This window comes from Eulemur rufifrons, chromosome 8 (genome assembly GCF_041146395.1).
Source record: "Eulemur rufifrons isolate Redbay chromosome 8, OSU_ERuf_1, whole genome shotgun sequence".
NCBI lineage: Eukaryota > Metazoa > Chordata > Mammalia > Primates > Lemuridae > Eulemur > Eulemur rufifrons.
The window spans coordinates 33,455,831-33,471,117 of record NC_090990.1 but is presented as its reverse complement, the minus strand read 5'-3'; the positions used below and the strand labels follow the sequence as shown (position 1 = coordinate 33,471,117).

At 53.8% G+C, this 15,287-nt stretch overlaps 1 protein-coding gene across 2 annotated transcripts in view; it reads right to left on the bottom strand.

The window, feature by feature from the left end:
• Positions 1-2,570: 2,570 nt before the first annotated feature.
• Positions 2,571-15,287, bottom strand: part of MAST2 (microtubule associated serine/threonine kinase 2) — a 196,910-nt gene continuing 184,193 nt past the window's right edge. The window contains exons 12-29 of one of the 2 annotated variants that reach the window (XM_069479909.1): positions 14,963-15,095; positions 14,140-14,201; positions 13,806-13,891; positions 13,039-13,247; positions 11,903-12,041; positions 9,889-10,021; positions 8,964-9,129; positions 8,378-8,479; positions 8,023-8,145; positions 7,735-7,844; positions 7,241-7,395; positions 6,758-7,032; positions 6,465-6,659; positions 5,610-5,833; positions 5,296-5,418; positions 4,739-4,875; positions 4,417-4,607; positions 2,571-4,152 (exon numbers count right to left, since the gene is read on the bottom strand). In XM_069479909.1, the coding sequence (XP_069336010.1) occupies positions 2,627-4,152; positions 4,417-4,607; positions 4,739-4,875; positions 5,296-5,418; positions 5,610-5,833; positions 6,465-6,659; positions 6,758-7,032; positions 7,241-7,395; positions 7,735-7,844; positions 8,023-8,145; positions 8,378-8,479; positions 8,964-9,129; positions 9,889-10,021; positions 11,903-12,041; positions 13,039-13,247; positions 13,806-13,891; positions 14,140-14,201; positions 14,963-15,095 (4,089 nt within the window). In that variant the 3' untranslated portion in view covers positions 2,571-2,626. The remainder of the gene's footprint in view (positions 4,153-4,416; positions 4,608-4,738; positions 4,876-5,295; positions 5,419-5,609; positions 5,834-6,464; positions 6,660-6,757; positions 7,033-7,240; positions 7,396-7,734; positions 7,845-8,022; positions 8,146-8,377; positions 8,480-8,963; positions 9,130-9,888; positions 10,022-11,902; positions 12,042-13,038; positions 13,248-13,805; positions 13,892-14,139; positions 14,202-14,962; positions 15,096-15,287) is intronic. The other variant, XM_069479908.1, reaches the window with a different exon arrangement.

Genomic DNA, 15,287 nt, shown 5'->3' with positions numbered 1-15,287 from the left:
TGGTTGTCTCTCATTCTACTTCTGCAATACCTACCCTTATCTATTTTCTCCTCTTCAAAGCCAAGCCTTTTGAAAGAGCTGCCTAAATGTGTTTATTTCCTCACCTCCAGGCATTTCAGGACTGGTCCCACCACTATTTGAAACTGCTCTCCTTGATGTCTTCAGTAATCATCACTGTTGACTGCTTTCTCCATGGAAAGCTCTTTCATTGACTCTAGCACAACTCATTCATCTAGGTTTCTTCTGACATCTCTGTTGCTTTTTAAGTCTCCTGACTTCACACTTTCGCCGTTTTACCTGGCAGTTTCATCCACATCCATGAATCCACTCCCCATCTCTAGGCCAATTCCATCCGTTTCTCCTGTCCAAACCCACTGGAAGACACCTCCTATTCAGCATATTGAGTGCAGCACTGAATCCAGGGTCACCACATAGCCCTGGTTCTCTTCCACTGTTTCATATTTCAATGAATAGAAATAAAATTCTTCTGGTTATGTAAATCAGAAATGTAGTTGTCATCCTTGATAGCCTTCTGCCTCAGCTACCTAAAGTCCTTCACCAACCCATATTTTACCTTCTAAATATCAATAAAAACATCACTTCGAAGTCCACTACCATCTCTACCCATAATACTGCAAGTCCTCCCATTCCTGTCCCCCTCAAATCCATTCTCATAGCAACTAGTCATCTTTTCAAAATGCAAATCTGAACCTGTATAAAATATTAAGCAACTTATAATTGCTATTACGGGGAATTACAAAATTCTTAAAATAATCTGGCTTTTCCTGGATTCCAGATCTCATCCATCCCCCACTTCAACTTCTCCTTTCACTGGCTGCATCCCCTGAGCTAATTTCGCTATCTTAGGCCCTCTTCCTTTCTCATTTCTGCACATTACCTGGACAATCCTCATTTCCTATGGCTTTATTTACCATCTATTTCATGATGGCTCCCAAATCTACATGTCCAGCTTCCCACCCTTTCCCTCCTTCCTTCCTTCCTCAGACTGGGGTTATCGCCACACTGTTGCTGTCCCAGTTTAGACCATCATAATGGGTCGTTACATCATTCTGTCTGGTATACCCACTCCATTTCTAGCCTCTCTACATTGCAGCCAGAGTGATCTTTCTAGAATATAAATCTGATAATACTGCTTCCCTAAAGTTACCTTTCAGAATCTCCTCACTCCCCTCAGAATAATCCATCAGTTAGTTTCACAAGGGGTGGGGTGGGGGCACCGCTGACACTTGAGGCAGTTGTCCTGAGCAGTAGAGGATGCTTAGCATCCCTGTGCTCACCCCTCCATCCTCATTGCCAACCCTCTAGAAGGGCAGTTCCCATGAAAAGCTGCAAAATGTTTCTCCCCACTCCCTTCACCTACGTATGGTGCTTCTGACTAGATCCTGACACACATACTCGTATTATACATGGACACTTCCCCCCTGAGCCATCCCCCTGCAATCCTCCAGGCAACAAACTGCCTGTGGCTGTCTTCGCAGTGCCCAATACATCAGCCCAACGTCTGCTGTCAATGAGCGAGGGAAGGAGAGAGTGAAATCAAGAGAGGACCGGATAGCTGAGGGACCAAATATGCCCACAGATAGGCTCTGCCACCGTGGGTAGAGCACGCCCTCTGGTGGCCCCAGCCTTCCCTGTGCAGGGTTGCCAAGAGCAGCAGGGTGCACCCAGCTGATGGCTCAGAGGCATTTTCCTGCCTACAGGCTTGAGACCTCTCCTTCAGACCTAGGCACTGGATTGTGTAACCATCAGTGGCTCCTCACGGAGGCACTCCTCTTCTAGCCTTGACCCTCTACCAAGACCCACTCCTTGCCCTGTGACGCCAACCTCCTGACTCCCCCAACACCATGGTCCCATTTATGTCTTCCCTTCCCTTCTACACTATACACCAAGTGAAGTTCTACTCATTGAGGGCTGCACCCAGCGGTGTCCACCTCTGGTGCTCAGGCATTAGATTCTCATAAGGAGCATGCAACTTAGATCCCTCGAATGTGCAGTTTATGGTAGGGTTTGCGCTTCTATGAGAATCTAATGTCACCGCTGATCTGACAGGAGGTGGAGCTCAGGCGGTGATGCAAGTGATGGGGAGCAGCTGTAAATACAGATGAAGCTTCGCTCACCTCCTGCTGTGCTGCCTGATTCCTAACAGGCCATGGACCAGTACCAGTCCATGGCCCAGGGGTTGGGGACTGCAGACCTTCACAAAGTCTAAACTCCTGGAAGACCACTAGATATGGCCCATGCCTAACCTGCCAGACCCATTTCCATTTTGCATCATTGTTGGTCCTTGAACATACAGACGTACTGTAAATGCTGTATTTTGCCTGGATGTTCTGAAACCAACTCTCACTCTGCCACACCCAGCAAACTGCTACCTACCACTGATTCTTCGTGTTTGAGCTCAGATGTCATAGTCTCTGGGAAGTCAAGCTGGGTTATGCACCCCTCCCTTGAGGGCGGAAATGTGTTATTCACCAGTATATTCCCAGCAGCAACACAGCACCTAGTTACACGTGTCGAATGAAGAAAGAAGCAAGCGAAAGACATAAAACTGGTTTCCAGGAGCATGTATTACACTGGTCTGAGTGCAAGAAATGGCAAACAACTGCTATGCTTGCTTTAAAACCTCATCTGGCACCAATGTCAAGTCCTGGTGCTTTTGATGGCCCCCTGGATCTTGGTCTCTCCAGAGCAGGCTGGGTGCAGACTCCTGGGTGAGGGGGCAGCCTCTGCATGGAACGTCCTGCCACCTGTCACCTGAGGCATCAGGCACTTTGGTGATGCTCAGGGCTGGATCCTCTTTCTCTATTTGTGCACACTCAGGCTGCCACAGCCAGCTTTGGCTGGGAACCTCACAAGGTGGATGGGCCAGCCCAGGGGCACTGGGTGGCTGTGTTTTCCCCTCCTGCCTGGGAGACAGGTTCTTAGGGTGGACTGGAGTTGTGGTTTCCAAATCCTGGAAGCTGGCTAGCTCCCCTGCCATCGTTGCCTTTCTGCCTGGGGATGCCCTGTCTGGCCCCTCAATAAGGGATTTCCAGGACCACATGCCTGGCTTCCCAGAGGTGGTGGGGGTAGCAGAGCAACTGATGGGGGTGACTCCTGAAGAGCTGGGACAAAGTGCTGTTAGTGCCTGGGTGTGGAAGTGCTGGGCCTTCCAGCAGCCTTCAGGGGGGATGGGATCTGTGGGTCCAGGCCCACCCAGGCTGGGGGCTGGTGAGCAGCAGGCGGCAGCCTCTTCAAAGGCTTCTGGGCTCCTGAGCCTCCTCTGGGGACCACTGGGACCTTCTATTCTGGGAGGCCCTGGTGTGACCCCAGCCAACAGACCTGGGACTACTGGGCCCTGTCTCCTAGGGTCTCTGGGCAAGAAGGTATCCCCTTCTCTACCCTCTCCTGCTCCTCTGGGGGTTGGATTCGGGCCCACTTCTGGGTTAGGTGCCAAGCTCGGCTCCTGCACACCCTGACCATTCTCAGGCCCCTCATCAGTGTCATCCTCTGAGGAGTCCACCTCGCGGATAGCTTCTTGCTTCTGCAGTGACTCTCGTCGTTCGGCTCGGTCCTGCCGGAGGGTGCCTAGGGTCCGTGGGGAGGCAGGCTGCAGCACCCCCTTCCCGGGCAGTGGTCCCTTCCCGGATAGTACACCCCTGGTCCCAACTACCTCCAGAGGGCTGACTTCCCTGGGTGGCAGTTCCTTCTTTAGCTCAGAGTGGGGCAGGTCAAGGCTATGCTTGCGGGAAGTGGCTAGCTTCTTCTCGGAAGCAAGTGCAGCTGCCAGTTTCTCAGCTGATTGTACCCTCTTAAGCAGCGGTGAGCGGGGAGGCTCCGCACTCTTGGGCCGCGAGAGTTGCCTGCCTAGGGGAGGCGACAAGTGAAGCTTGGTGGGAAAGGCCTGGGCTCCATGGCCAGACAGGGGCGATGGGGAACGCTGAGGTGAGGCTGTTGGTGGTGGTGGAGAAGGGGTGTGGGCCAGTGGTGACAGTGGGATGCTGCCTGCTGACTTGCGCCGTGGAGAGCGGTACTGGCGTTGAAGCTTGGGTGCCAGACCATGTAAGGAGCTGGGCCGTGTATGCCCAGAGCCGGCTGGGGAACTGGGCACGCTGGAGCTGGGGGAGCTGCTCTGTGATGAATTCCCTCCCACTTGGGACACACGGACAGACAAACAGACAAAGGCAGAGCAGTGTTAGCTGTTAGAAGCAACTGAGGGGCAAGGCAGGGCTCAGCCCTGTAATGTCCCAGAACTGTCCACCCCCGTCCTCCATCAATTTCTCCCCAAGACTGCTGGATCTTTCAGGGGCTGGGCTGAATGAGAGATTCAGAGAGTGGGACCTGCGGGAAGCAGAGGGCCCACGCACTTTCCCATTCCCCAGTAGTTATCTCTGATCTGCAGGGAGCCCCTTGTACCTGAATGTACAGCATCGGGGGTCACCCGGCAGCCCTGAGTGGGAGATCGGGGAGAAAGGCTGTGGCTGTGTGTGGGAGAGCCTGGCCCACTCTCCCCTGATGACAAGGAGCGGTTAAGGGAAGAAAGGCTGCGGCTGGTGTGGAGCAGGGATGCCTGCTTGGCGATCTTCCGGAACAGGGAGCTCCTTTTTCTGCAGCAGAGATTAGAGTTAAAGGCTGAATGGGTGCACAGGGCCCAGCACACTCTGTGCCTATGGCTGAGGCACGCAGCACAAGCACCCCCGTGGCTCAGAGAAGACCCTCCGGACTAAGCCCAGCTCACCTTTCTTGCCCATCCTTGCCCCGGCTCCGCTTGCTCCTTCGAGCCATCTTGGCCTTGTAGCTGCCCCTCCGAGCTGGCCCCACTTTAATGGATGTGTTCTCCAGGGGAGTTGTTGAAATGGCCACCTTGTTTCCACTCTGGGGAGCAGAGCATGAGGCCTAGGCTAAGGTGGTGGCCATCCCTTGCCCCTGCCCTACCCCTGGGCACGGCTGTACCACAGCTCCAACCCCTGCACCAACACACATGAACCACAGGCCTGTCTTCCCTCCTCACAGATTGGGAAATGGCTCCCGTCGGAGCCCGAGTGGTTTGGGGTGGGAAGACAGAGAAGAGGCTCACCTGTCGTCTTCTCCTGCCCTACCCACAGCTCAGGCTCCCCGGACCTTGGTCGGGGCGGGTACTGCCTTGTGGAGAAAAACCCACTCCCGTGCCACACCGATTCTGTGTGTACCCGCATCTGTCCTCAGTGCCAGATATACATGTACCCAACTCTCCCTGTCCCCCCGCCACGGCTGGGTCATTCAGGGATCACAGCGCACAGCCTCCCCAGCACCAACCTTCAGGATCAGCTCCACCACCTCCGTGTGCACCAGCCCGTGCACGGGTTCCCCGTTGACATGGGTGATGAGGTCACCCTGACGAAGCCCCGCCTCGCTGGCTGGACCACCGTCCTCCACATGCTGCCTCAGGAAGAGAACAGGCCTCACTTTGGAGCCTGAGCATGAAGTGTGGGGCCTGGTTCTGCGCGCTAAGCTGTGACCCCCATCACCATCACCCTTTGACCCCTTAGTGGGGACAGGTGGGCTCCACTAAGGGGAAGGTGGCAGAGTGATGAAGCTGGGAGACAAAAGGTCTGGATGGCTGGACATACCCACACCATGTGGTGCACAGTGTAGACATCGGAATCACCCATGTAGACACGAATGGCCCGCAGGGTGAAGCCATACTTCTTGCCAGCTCGGTGGATGATGATGGGAGGCCTCAAGCTGCCGAGAGCTGGCAGGAAGTCCCTGCTTGGAGAAGAGTCCCGGGACGACGGGTTGGATGACTGAGAATGTGGGGACATAGGGCTGGCCAATGGAGAGCAGGTGTGTTCTGGAAAAGGAGAAGCCAGGACTTAGTGGGTCAGAGGGCCCTGGCTGGCCCCCTGGCCAGCCTGCTGACTCCAGCACAGCTCTAGCCACAGACACAGCCTGAGCCCAAGTGCACCTTCCCCACAGCCCCTGCCCCGCAAAGGACTCTTACGTGCCCAGACCCTCCCAGACCCCAGCTGGGGGTGGAGGTCATGGAAATGGCAGCCAGCATTTGTTATGTTTCAGGGACTATATAAGCTTGTCACACATATTTAAACACCACAACCATTAATATCCACATTTTTTGAGGAGGAACTTGAGGCCTAGAGGGGTGAAGCAACTTGCTCAAGGTCAATAACCATTTAGTGATGGAGCCAAGATTTGAACATGAGCTCTCTGCCTCAAAGCCTGCACTTACTGCAGGCTGTGTCCTGCCTTCTGGCACATGCACACAACCCCAGACACCAACGCACACTTTCAGAGACCTCCAGTTCCGTAACAAAGGGACACGCAGTGACACACAGTTTCTCAGATACCTGCTCCTCAACACAAGTACATACGGGCACACCTGCCACATGCAGGCTCCTGCCACAGGCCCACAGAGATTCCAAGGCCCTGCTTTTGAGTTTCAGCCCAGCTCCCCAGGGCCTCACCTGAGGGAATGAGGAGGGAGAGGGCCGTGGCTGAGGCAGACTTGATCACTTTGTTGACAGGGCGAGCACTGCGCTTCTCTGTAGAGTCCCCAGATAGCAGCCGGTGACGAGCTCTACGCACAGCCAGGTCACTGATGGCCTTGGCTGTGGCTCCATCAGCCAGCTGTGGGGTCCCACGACCTCGGGTCTCCATAGCTGTGGGCCCAAGTGAGCAGTGAGACCAGCGATGCAGCTGAGCCTCCCTCCCTGTGGTACCCTCCAGGCCAGGCCCTCTGACCACCCCTGGGCCCCACCTGGACTGGAACCACTGCTCTGGCCGACAAGTCCCTCATCCAGCTTCAGCTGCCGCTCCACTGGCCGTTCAGGGACAGGCCCCGATACCCCCTCTCCAGATGAGGGTGTCAGGAGCCATATACCCTCTTGCTGCTGCCTCCTGGGGGTATTGCTGGCCTCCTCAGGGAACCGAGGCACATCCACAAGGCCTGAGCAACGGCGTCGCACTGTCATTGGAGGGCTTGAGTCACTCTCCGTGTGGGACGACTCAGACACCGACAGTCGCTTCCGTAATCTATGAGACATACGCCTGGGGTGAGACGGCCCAGGCTTCCTTAGGGGCACACAGGGTTATAGTAACAGAACTTTTCTCCTCAGACACTCCTCTTGGAGCCACCCCGTGAACGCCCTCTCATTGCCACCAGCATCTGAATCTCTGCCATGACCCATGACAACTGAGAGACAGCTGTGTTGCCCACCCTGGGTGGGCTCGGGGTGCTCACATCTCAGGGGAGCCAATCACCCAGCTCTGGTCTCGGCCCTTCAGCCCGGCCAGGCCGTCCGAGCGGTCCTCCTTCTCCTCACTCAGGCTGCGCTTGGTGGGGGGCGGGGTCCGGCGCTCCTCCAGCAGCGAGAGCCGCTCCATGCTGCTGTACACCTGCGGGCACAGGGCTGCGCTGCGGGTGGGCTCTGACAGCGCCCCCCTCCGCGGTTAGGTAGCCAGGAATTTGAACCAGTGCTCTCCTTCCCTCCCCCGTGTCCCTGCCGAGTACCTGGGGAAGCAGTTACTCCGCTGGTCTGACGTGGCCTCTCCCTAGCATTTCACGTCAGGGACTGGAGTGGTTCTAGAAGCACTTGCTATCTGCAGCCCTCGCCCTCTGCTCCTGAGGTGGGCCCCACCACTAACTCCTGAGCCTGCCCCAGGCGTGTGCCTTGACAGGTCCTCTTCTCCCAGTTTCCCAGACTGCCCTGCCCAGTCCGGCCTCCTCGGTCGCACCTTGTTGAACCTTGGAGAGCAGGAAGAGAACTGGCGGATCTCAAGGCAGCCATCCTCACTCACGTCTTCCTCGTCCTCTGAGTCCACGTGGTGGTATCGCTCCGAGCGGGCTGGGCCAGACACAAAGGACAGTCTCCTTCAGAGCCTCTGTTGGTGGCCTCCTTATGACCCTATCAGACCTCAGCAGAGCCCTGAGAAGTTGCTTCCAATGCCAAGTTCAGTGTGCACAGGTGTTTCTGGGCAAACAGGCAGGACCCATATTCCACCCTACCCCACTGGTGGCCTTACTGTCAAAGTAGCTGGTATCATCCTCTGACTCCAGCTGAGGAATAAATTCAGCCTTCTGACGGAGAAGTCCCGTCCAGTCCAGACCCGTGAAGAATGGGTGCTGCTTCACCTCATAGGCACTGCCTGTGGACAAGGGGGGGATGAGCTGCGTGGAGTCCAGCTCAGCAAGTCACAAGCAGCTACACCCGGAGGCCTCAGCGTAGGCACCTTTCCCTCTCTGCCCACAGGGAGCAGGGCAGAGCTTCAGGGTCCAGAGGGGCTGCCAACACCTGAACCCCAAACTCCAGGGTGCATCAGCTCAGCCTCCCTCCCCTCTTTTGCAAGCACTGAAAAAGGTTCCTGGGGTCTGACCTACCTGTGCCCAGTCTTTCCAGAGGGTTCTGGTGGAGCAGTTTGGAGGTGAGGTCCTGCGCTTCTGGGGGCAGTGCATCATCACCCTCAGGCCACACAATCTCATCTGACGTCATTGGGGGTGAGAGGGGAAGAAGGAATTGTGGATAGAGTGAGAGGATGTAGAAGAGGGTCCCAGGACAGTGCAAGGAAGGGAGGCATAAAGGGCCCAGGGACTCTAAGACTTTCCCTGGGACCCCCGTCCTTCGGTTCTATGGGTTCCTAGAGCATGGCTCAATCCAGGGTGGGCATTACAAAACACTACTTCCCTGTCCTAAAGATCCAGCCCACCCTAACTTTACGATGCAGACACACACACTCCACACACACAGAACTCACACTCCTGGGATGTGCACACACACAAAACAGGAACACCCATGTACATATGGGAGATACATGAACACAGATCAAGCCCAGGGGACACCACGTGTATGTGCATCCTCACCCCCCGCCAAGCATGACACACACGAATTCAGAACAAGGTGCAAGCATAAATCATATTCGCAGGTTCAGACTCTGTCTCCCCACCAAGCCAGAGCAATGGTACCTACCGCTGATCACTTGTCCAAAGAGCTCCTCCGGGGTGTCTCCAAAGAAAGGGACGCAACCCACCAGGAACTCATACAGGATTATGCCCATGGCCCACCAGTCCACCGGCTTCCCATAACCCTGACGCAGGATCACCTCAGGGGCGATGTACTCCGGGGTCCCGCACACCTGGGCACAGAGAAGCCAGGCTGGCTCAGCATCCTGAGGCAGCTTCCTGGCATGATGATGCAGGAGGGGGGATGGTCCTCCTCTGGAGCAGAAAAGTCTCTGAATGAAAACTGAGCTCACCTTAGTTAATGAACAAAATCAGGAGCCCCAGGGAACCAGAGTTGGAACTGTTGGTGGGGTATTTCCTAATTAACCAAAACATCTAATTCTAGCCTGGAACCACCACTCCCTGAACCCTCAACACCCTCTGGCATCTGGTCCCACAACTGGCCTCTGCACTCCAGCCTCCCAAAGGACAGGAACTACCAGTCACATGACCATGACAGGGATTTGTGAACAGTCACAACCTGATATGTCGAATCAGGGAACAACCAGGCTACTCTTAGGAAACTGGGCCACAGCCCAATGGAAATTTGGAGCTGTGTTCCAAGAACAGGCCCCAGGAGAGCTGTGTCCTTGGACTTGGCCGGGAGGTTTAGGACTGATCTCATACGAAACTCTGTGAGTGCTAACAGTTATATGCCCTATTTTCTTCAAACCCTGAGGAGGAAGATGACTCTGAATTTTATATCCATATGATTCTCATGGCCCATCCTGTTTTCCAAATGTGTTTCCAATCTCAGTGCCTCCCTGGAACCAAAAAGAGAAAAGATAGGAGCTCCCAGTCTTACCATCTAGCTACAGGGTACGCACGTGGCCCTAAGACCTTATTCTGAGCCCTGGAATTTAACCCCCAAGGCCTCAACTATCCTCCCTTACCTGCTTGTCCAGGAACTCCCGGGCATCCTTTTCAATGTGACCCTCATACAAGTTTGTTGTCAGACTCATGAGGCCAATTTTAGAAAGTCCAAAGTCAGTGAGCTTGATGTGCCCCATGGATGTTATTAGGAGGCTGGCCAGAGAAACAAAATTAGGGAGTTATTTTCTGGTTTTCCAAGAGTGCTGATATTAGTATACATCAAATTTCCCCACTCAGGCTTCTACGGAGGTACAGGGGGACGTAAGCAGGCTGTCTTCAGCAGGGAGCCAGGCAGCTGTGCAAATGGAAATAGCTCTGGCTTCATGAGTGCTGCATTTTGCATAAGCAACTAACCTGCCTTCCGCCCATCCCCACGACTCCATTTCTATTTATTGTCCTAGTTAGGGTGGGGAACATGTGGCCTTCTGGATCCTTGACTGCATCCAAATTATAGAGAACAAATTATTTTACTAAAAGGGGTACAGCAGAGAAAGATGAAGCTTTCCTCGCCTCCTTTCGTGCTTAAAAAACAATCCTGGACTCAGAAGGCGGCAGGTTCCCCAGCCCTCACTCGAGCAGCTCTCAATGCTCCTGTACCAGGGAGGGGAAAAGGGGACACATATTTTTGCTCCACATCCATGGCTGGTCTTAGGAGGAGGGTTGGTTGGGAGAAACTAGAAATAAGACAATTCCACACACTCTGCCTGAGCCATTTCGCCTCGTGCCAAAGGCTTCCCTATATCCTAACGCTTCCCCCTCGGTATCTCTGGCCCTGACATCTTTCATGAGCTCCACGCCTACCCATGAGCACCACAAACTCAACCTGCCCAAAACACAGTCATGCCTCCCAACTGACTCCTCTTCTCAGTGAAAAACAAAAATGTCTGTTACCTACTGAGATCTGTGATAAGTGCTTTAAAAATGCTCTGGCCCTTGAAAGGTTTTCTAGAGAAACTAACACAACAGAGGTGGGTATTATAATCCCAGTTTTAGGAGGCATATGAAGCTCAGGGGAATTTAATTAACAGAGTCAAACTCACCACGTTAAACAGCAGAAGAGTGGCCATTTGAACTCAGGTCTAATGTCAAAGCCACTTTCTACCACAGAGGCTCGTCCCCCTGCACCAGTCTCCAGCTGGCAATCTGGGAGATACTCTGTTTCCTCGCTTTCCTTTCCACTCCCACTCAACCTGATCTTCTTTCCTTTCTACTTCCAGCGCTGTCCCCTCTCTTCTCCACCCTGACTCTCTCTGGCTGGTTTACTGCAGTGGCCTCACTGTCTCTTTCCGCTGGCAGGAGATCTTTCTAAACCTAAACCAGAATGTGAGCATGTCATTCCATCATACCTTCGGGTAACAGGCCCTTCAAAGACTTTCTAGGATCCTTTAAAATAAAACCCAAACTTAACAAAAAGGCCCTTGAAGAGTCCCTTGCCTATCTCTCTAGCCTTTTCTCTTACTGCTCCCTGACGTACTGTCTATCTAAACTGTGGCCATACTCTGAGGTCCTGAGCGGGCAATGTTCCCTCACACTCATGTGCCTTTGAACATTCCCGCTCCTCAGCTTTAGAAAGCTTCTCCCTCCTGTTTCCACCTGACCAATGCCCTCTAAGAAATAGCCTAAACACACATATTTCTGGCTCCCACTGCAGACTCAAATTCTACACGCCAGGGACTATATTTAAACCTAGACTATAGAGCCTGGCACAGAGAACCTGTCAGCAAATGTTGGGACATTTGTTTAGCCATCTACTAGAAGTGCTGATTCTTTTGTTCCTGCTTGGCTTCTTCAGTGGAGCTCCTCAGTGACTCTTTCATGTCACTGAAGCCTTATGGTGCTCCCACCAGACTTTGTGGCAAAGGTCTTTGTATCTGGGTGGTCAGGGACTAAAGTACTAGGCCTAAATGGACGCACACGTGAGCACTGTTTCCCAGCAGCCATTCTGGGACAGATTCAAATGTACTGTGTTTGCCTCCATTTATCTAGAGGCCCACAAGGGAGACCCTGGGCAAGGGACCCAGACCGTGGGCATACTTGTCAGGCTTGAGGTCCCGGTGCACGATGCCATAGTTGTGTAAGTACTCCAGGGCCAGCACGGTTTCCGCAAAGTACAGACGCACCATGTCCACAGGCAGGGCCCCGATGTTCTTCAGCAGAGTGGCACAGTCTCCCCCTGCAACAAGCCCAGGCCACCATGAGGGAAGGATCCAGTTCCCTGCTCTAGCCAGTTTCCAGCCTCGCAATCTCTGAGGTCCCAGAGGAGTTTCATGGAATACCTTGGTGCTGGAGACTGTGATTCTAGCCTCTGCGGCTGGCACGGGTGGGAGACAGGGTGTAAAGAGGAGCAGAAAGTTAGGAGAATCTGCCAATGACTGTCAAGGCTATTGCTGAGGCCAGAGAGGGAAGGAACCCAGGCCTCTCTGCCTGTAAGATGACTTGCAGGGATAGGACTCAGTTATTTTAGGATGGAAATACTGTATACTATAAACAAATTTGGCTGAGACGTTAGTGTTTATTTTCTTCCTATTGGCTTTCCTTTCATTTCTGAGTAATGTGACACAATGCATTCCCAGCATGTACCCACTGAATTAAAGGGGCTATTTGGTTCAGCTTCAACTTCAAGACTTAAGGAGAATATTTTGGAAGCTGTACAGTGAAAGAGCGAGAGGGAGGGCCCCTCTCCAGAGCTATGCCCCATGTCGCTCTTCTACTCCATTTCCAGAGCATTTTGCAGGGGTGTCCCCTTCACGAGCCATCAGCCAGGGTAATGGCTTTCCTTTCTTCTGAGGGCCCAGATACCATCCTCCCAGCACCCAACCCTGGGCTTTCGCAGCTCTGCTATCGCCTTTGTTCCTGTCTGAGGTCAGCAGGGGAGGTGTGCGGGCTTTAGGGTACAAGATTCCACAGCTGCTGGCCTGCTACATCCTGCCCCTGAGTGCCTCTCATCACAGCTGACACGGGCAGCCTCATGGGAGAGCCAGGCAGCTTTGTGCCCGCTGTGGCCAAAGGCTCACCATGGCTCTGAGATCCTGAGGCAGAAACCAGTGTCAGAGAGGGCTGCGGAAGCTGGGCCCTGAAACTTCACCCCTGTACAAAGCTGCTGGTCCTTGTTTAGGGCTAAGTCTCAGATTGTGCCTTGGCCTCTGTGCTAGGCCACCTTTCTCCAGTACCTTCGACATATTCCATCACCATGCACAGGTGGCGCTTGGTCTCAAAGGAGCAGAACATGCTGACCACAAAGGGGTTCTCAGCAAAAGTCAGAATGTCACGCTCCACGAAGGCTTGTTGGATCTGGTTCCGCAGGATCAGGTTCTGCTTGTTGATCTTCTTCATGGCGAAGCGCTGCCGGGTGGACTTGTGCCTCACCAGGAATACAGCCCTGGGAAACACAGCCCAGCCCATCCCCATGGCCCCTTAGCACCGAGCTGTGCTCTCCACCACCCAAAATGCCTTCTCTCACACCTTGATTAATGCAAGGAACAAGGGAGCAGGGGTGTGCATATTAACAAGAAGGATCTGTGACCTCTGGCCCATAGAGCTCTTAAATTTCCTGATAGACAAAAATCCTGAAGACATAGCTCAACGCTTCCCCAGAGCTCAGGGAAAAGAAGAGTGCTGGGGAGAGGAGGGGTGCTGGGGGGAGGACGGGTGCTGGGGAGAGGACGGGTGCTGGGGGGAGGAGGGGTGCTGGGGAGAGGAGGAGTGCTGGGGGGAGGAAGGGTGCTGGGGGGAGGAGGGGTGGGAATCTTGCCTGGAAAAAGAACAATGCTCAGATGTCAGAGGAACTGAACTCTTGCCTCCCCAGGAGGTTTCAGGGAGGGACAGTCTACCCCGAGGCATTCACTGCCCAGAAGGCTGGCATCACACACTCTCACATGGAAGAGACCAAAGGCTAAATCAACTTCGGTCCCAGCCACACTCTGACCCCTGCCTTTACCCATAGGCGCCATTGCTGATGAGCTTAATGGTTTCGAAGTCCTCTTCAGAGGGCGTCTTTTTAGATGGAAGGGATGCCCCTCGGCCCTGGAAGACAAGGAGGAAGGCAGGAGGCAGGCGTGCTTCTCAGAGCCACATGCGTGGGGAAGCTGTGGCCTCAGCATCGCCTCAGCTCAGCCCTGCTGTAGCCTCCTGCCCCTTCTGCCTCAGGAACAGAATGACTTCTCAGACAGTGTTTGCAGCCACCAAACTCCCCTACCCCTCCTTCAGACATTCTCATAAAGAGAATTCATAGCCCTTTGCTTGGGGTTAGGGCAGAAGCTCAGGGTCTTTACCTCAACTGAATCATCTGTCTCCGGAGTGTCAGGACTGTCATAGCTGCTCAACTGGGCCATTTCTAGAAACGAAACAAGTACACAAGAGAAAAGCGTACGAGGCAACTTCAGGCAACTCAGTAGGACCCCTCAGATCACGTAACAGGTGCACGTCGGGTAGGCATTAATGCTTTCTGCATCAGCCTGGATGCAAATCCAGTTCAATGGCTCTATACTCAATGTAGTCATAGCTTTTGGATGAGGAAACAAGCCTAATATCATTGCTACTCCTATTTCTAGAAGTCCAGTGCCATTCACAAGGTCTGGCAAGTTCTATAAACCTGGGACCTGTCCTGGAAAACAAGACCTAAGCTGGGCTACTAGTGCCTATCCTGCGGCCAAGACTGCTTCGCTGGATGGGGCTGGGAAGCAGGGCAGGCAGGAGCAGGACACCCACAGACCAGCGCATGGTTCATGCAGGAGCCCAGAAGAACAGAGATATCCTCAGAAGCCCTGAGTCGAACCACCCAGAGACACAGGAGGATTTGGCCAGCAGGAGAGGTAAGTACACAGAGGAGGTGACCATTTTTGCAAATGTGATCGTGCTCCTTTGTTGTTAACCTTTTTAAATCTGAGGCTCTAAATGCAACCCAGTTGGGCCCAAGGCAATCCAGGTTGGGATATATCAGGCAGATGTGAACAGCAATTCCAAGCAAAGGCTGGTCTGTCACAGGGTGTCTCCTATAGTCCCCAGGCCCCTAGCCATGTCATAACCATGTCTAAGCTAAGCCTCTTTGCAAGGTGCTGTTAGAGCTCGCTAGCAGCCACCAGGAAGGATGCTCACCCTCTAGGGGGTCCCGTGTGAGGCCCAGCTGGCTAACGATGTAGCGGGGAATGTCACATTTAATCCCTTGTCCCTCTTTGGCGTGGCCTTCAGCTGCTTCTAATAGGTGGTAGAACTCTTCAGGGTCAAACTCCTGTACCAGGGGAGAGAGGGAGTCCGTGGTGAGAGATTCAAGTGAAGGCTGCTGGCCTCTGTGGTTTTACAGTGTATAGCAGAGTGAGATGAACAAGACCTTCTCTGTGATGGGACAGTCCCACCCCCGAATACCCAGCAACAATATGATTCAGGGATCATGGGAATGGGGACGAAGCTGTCTTACAGGTCA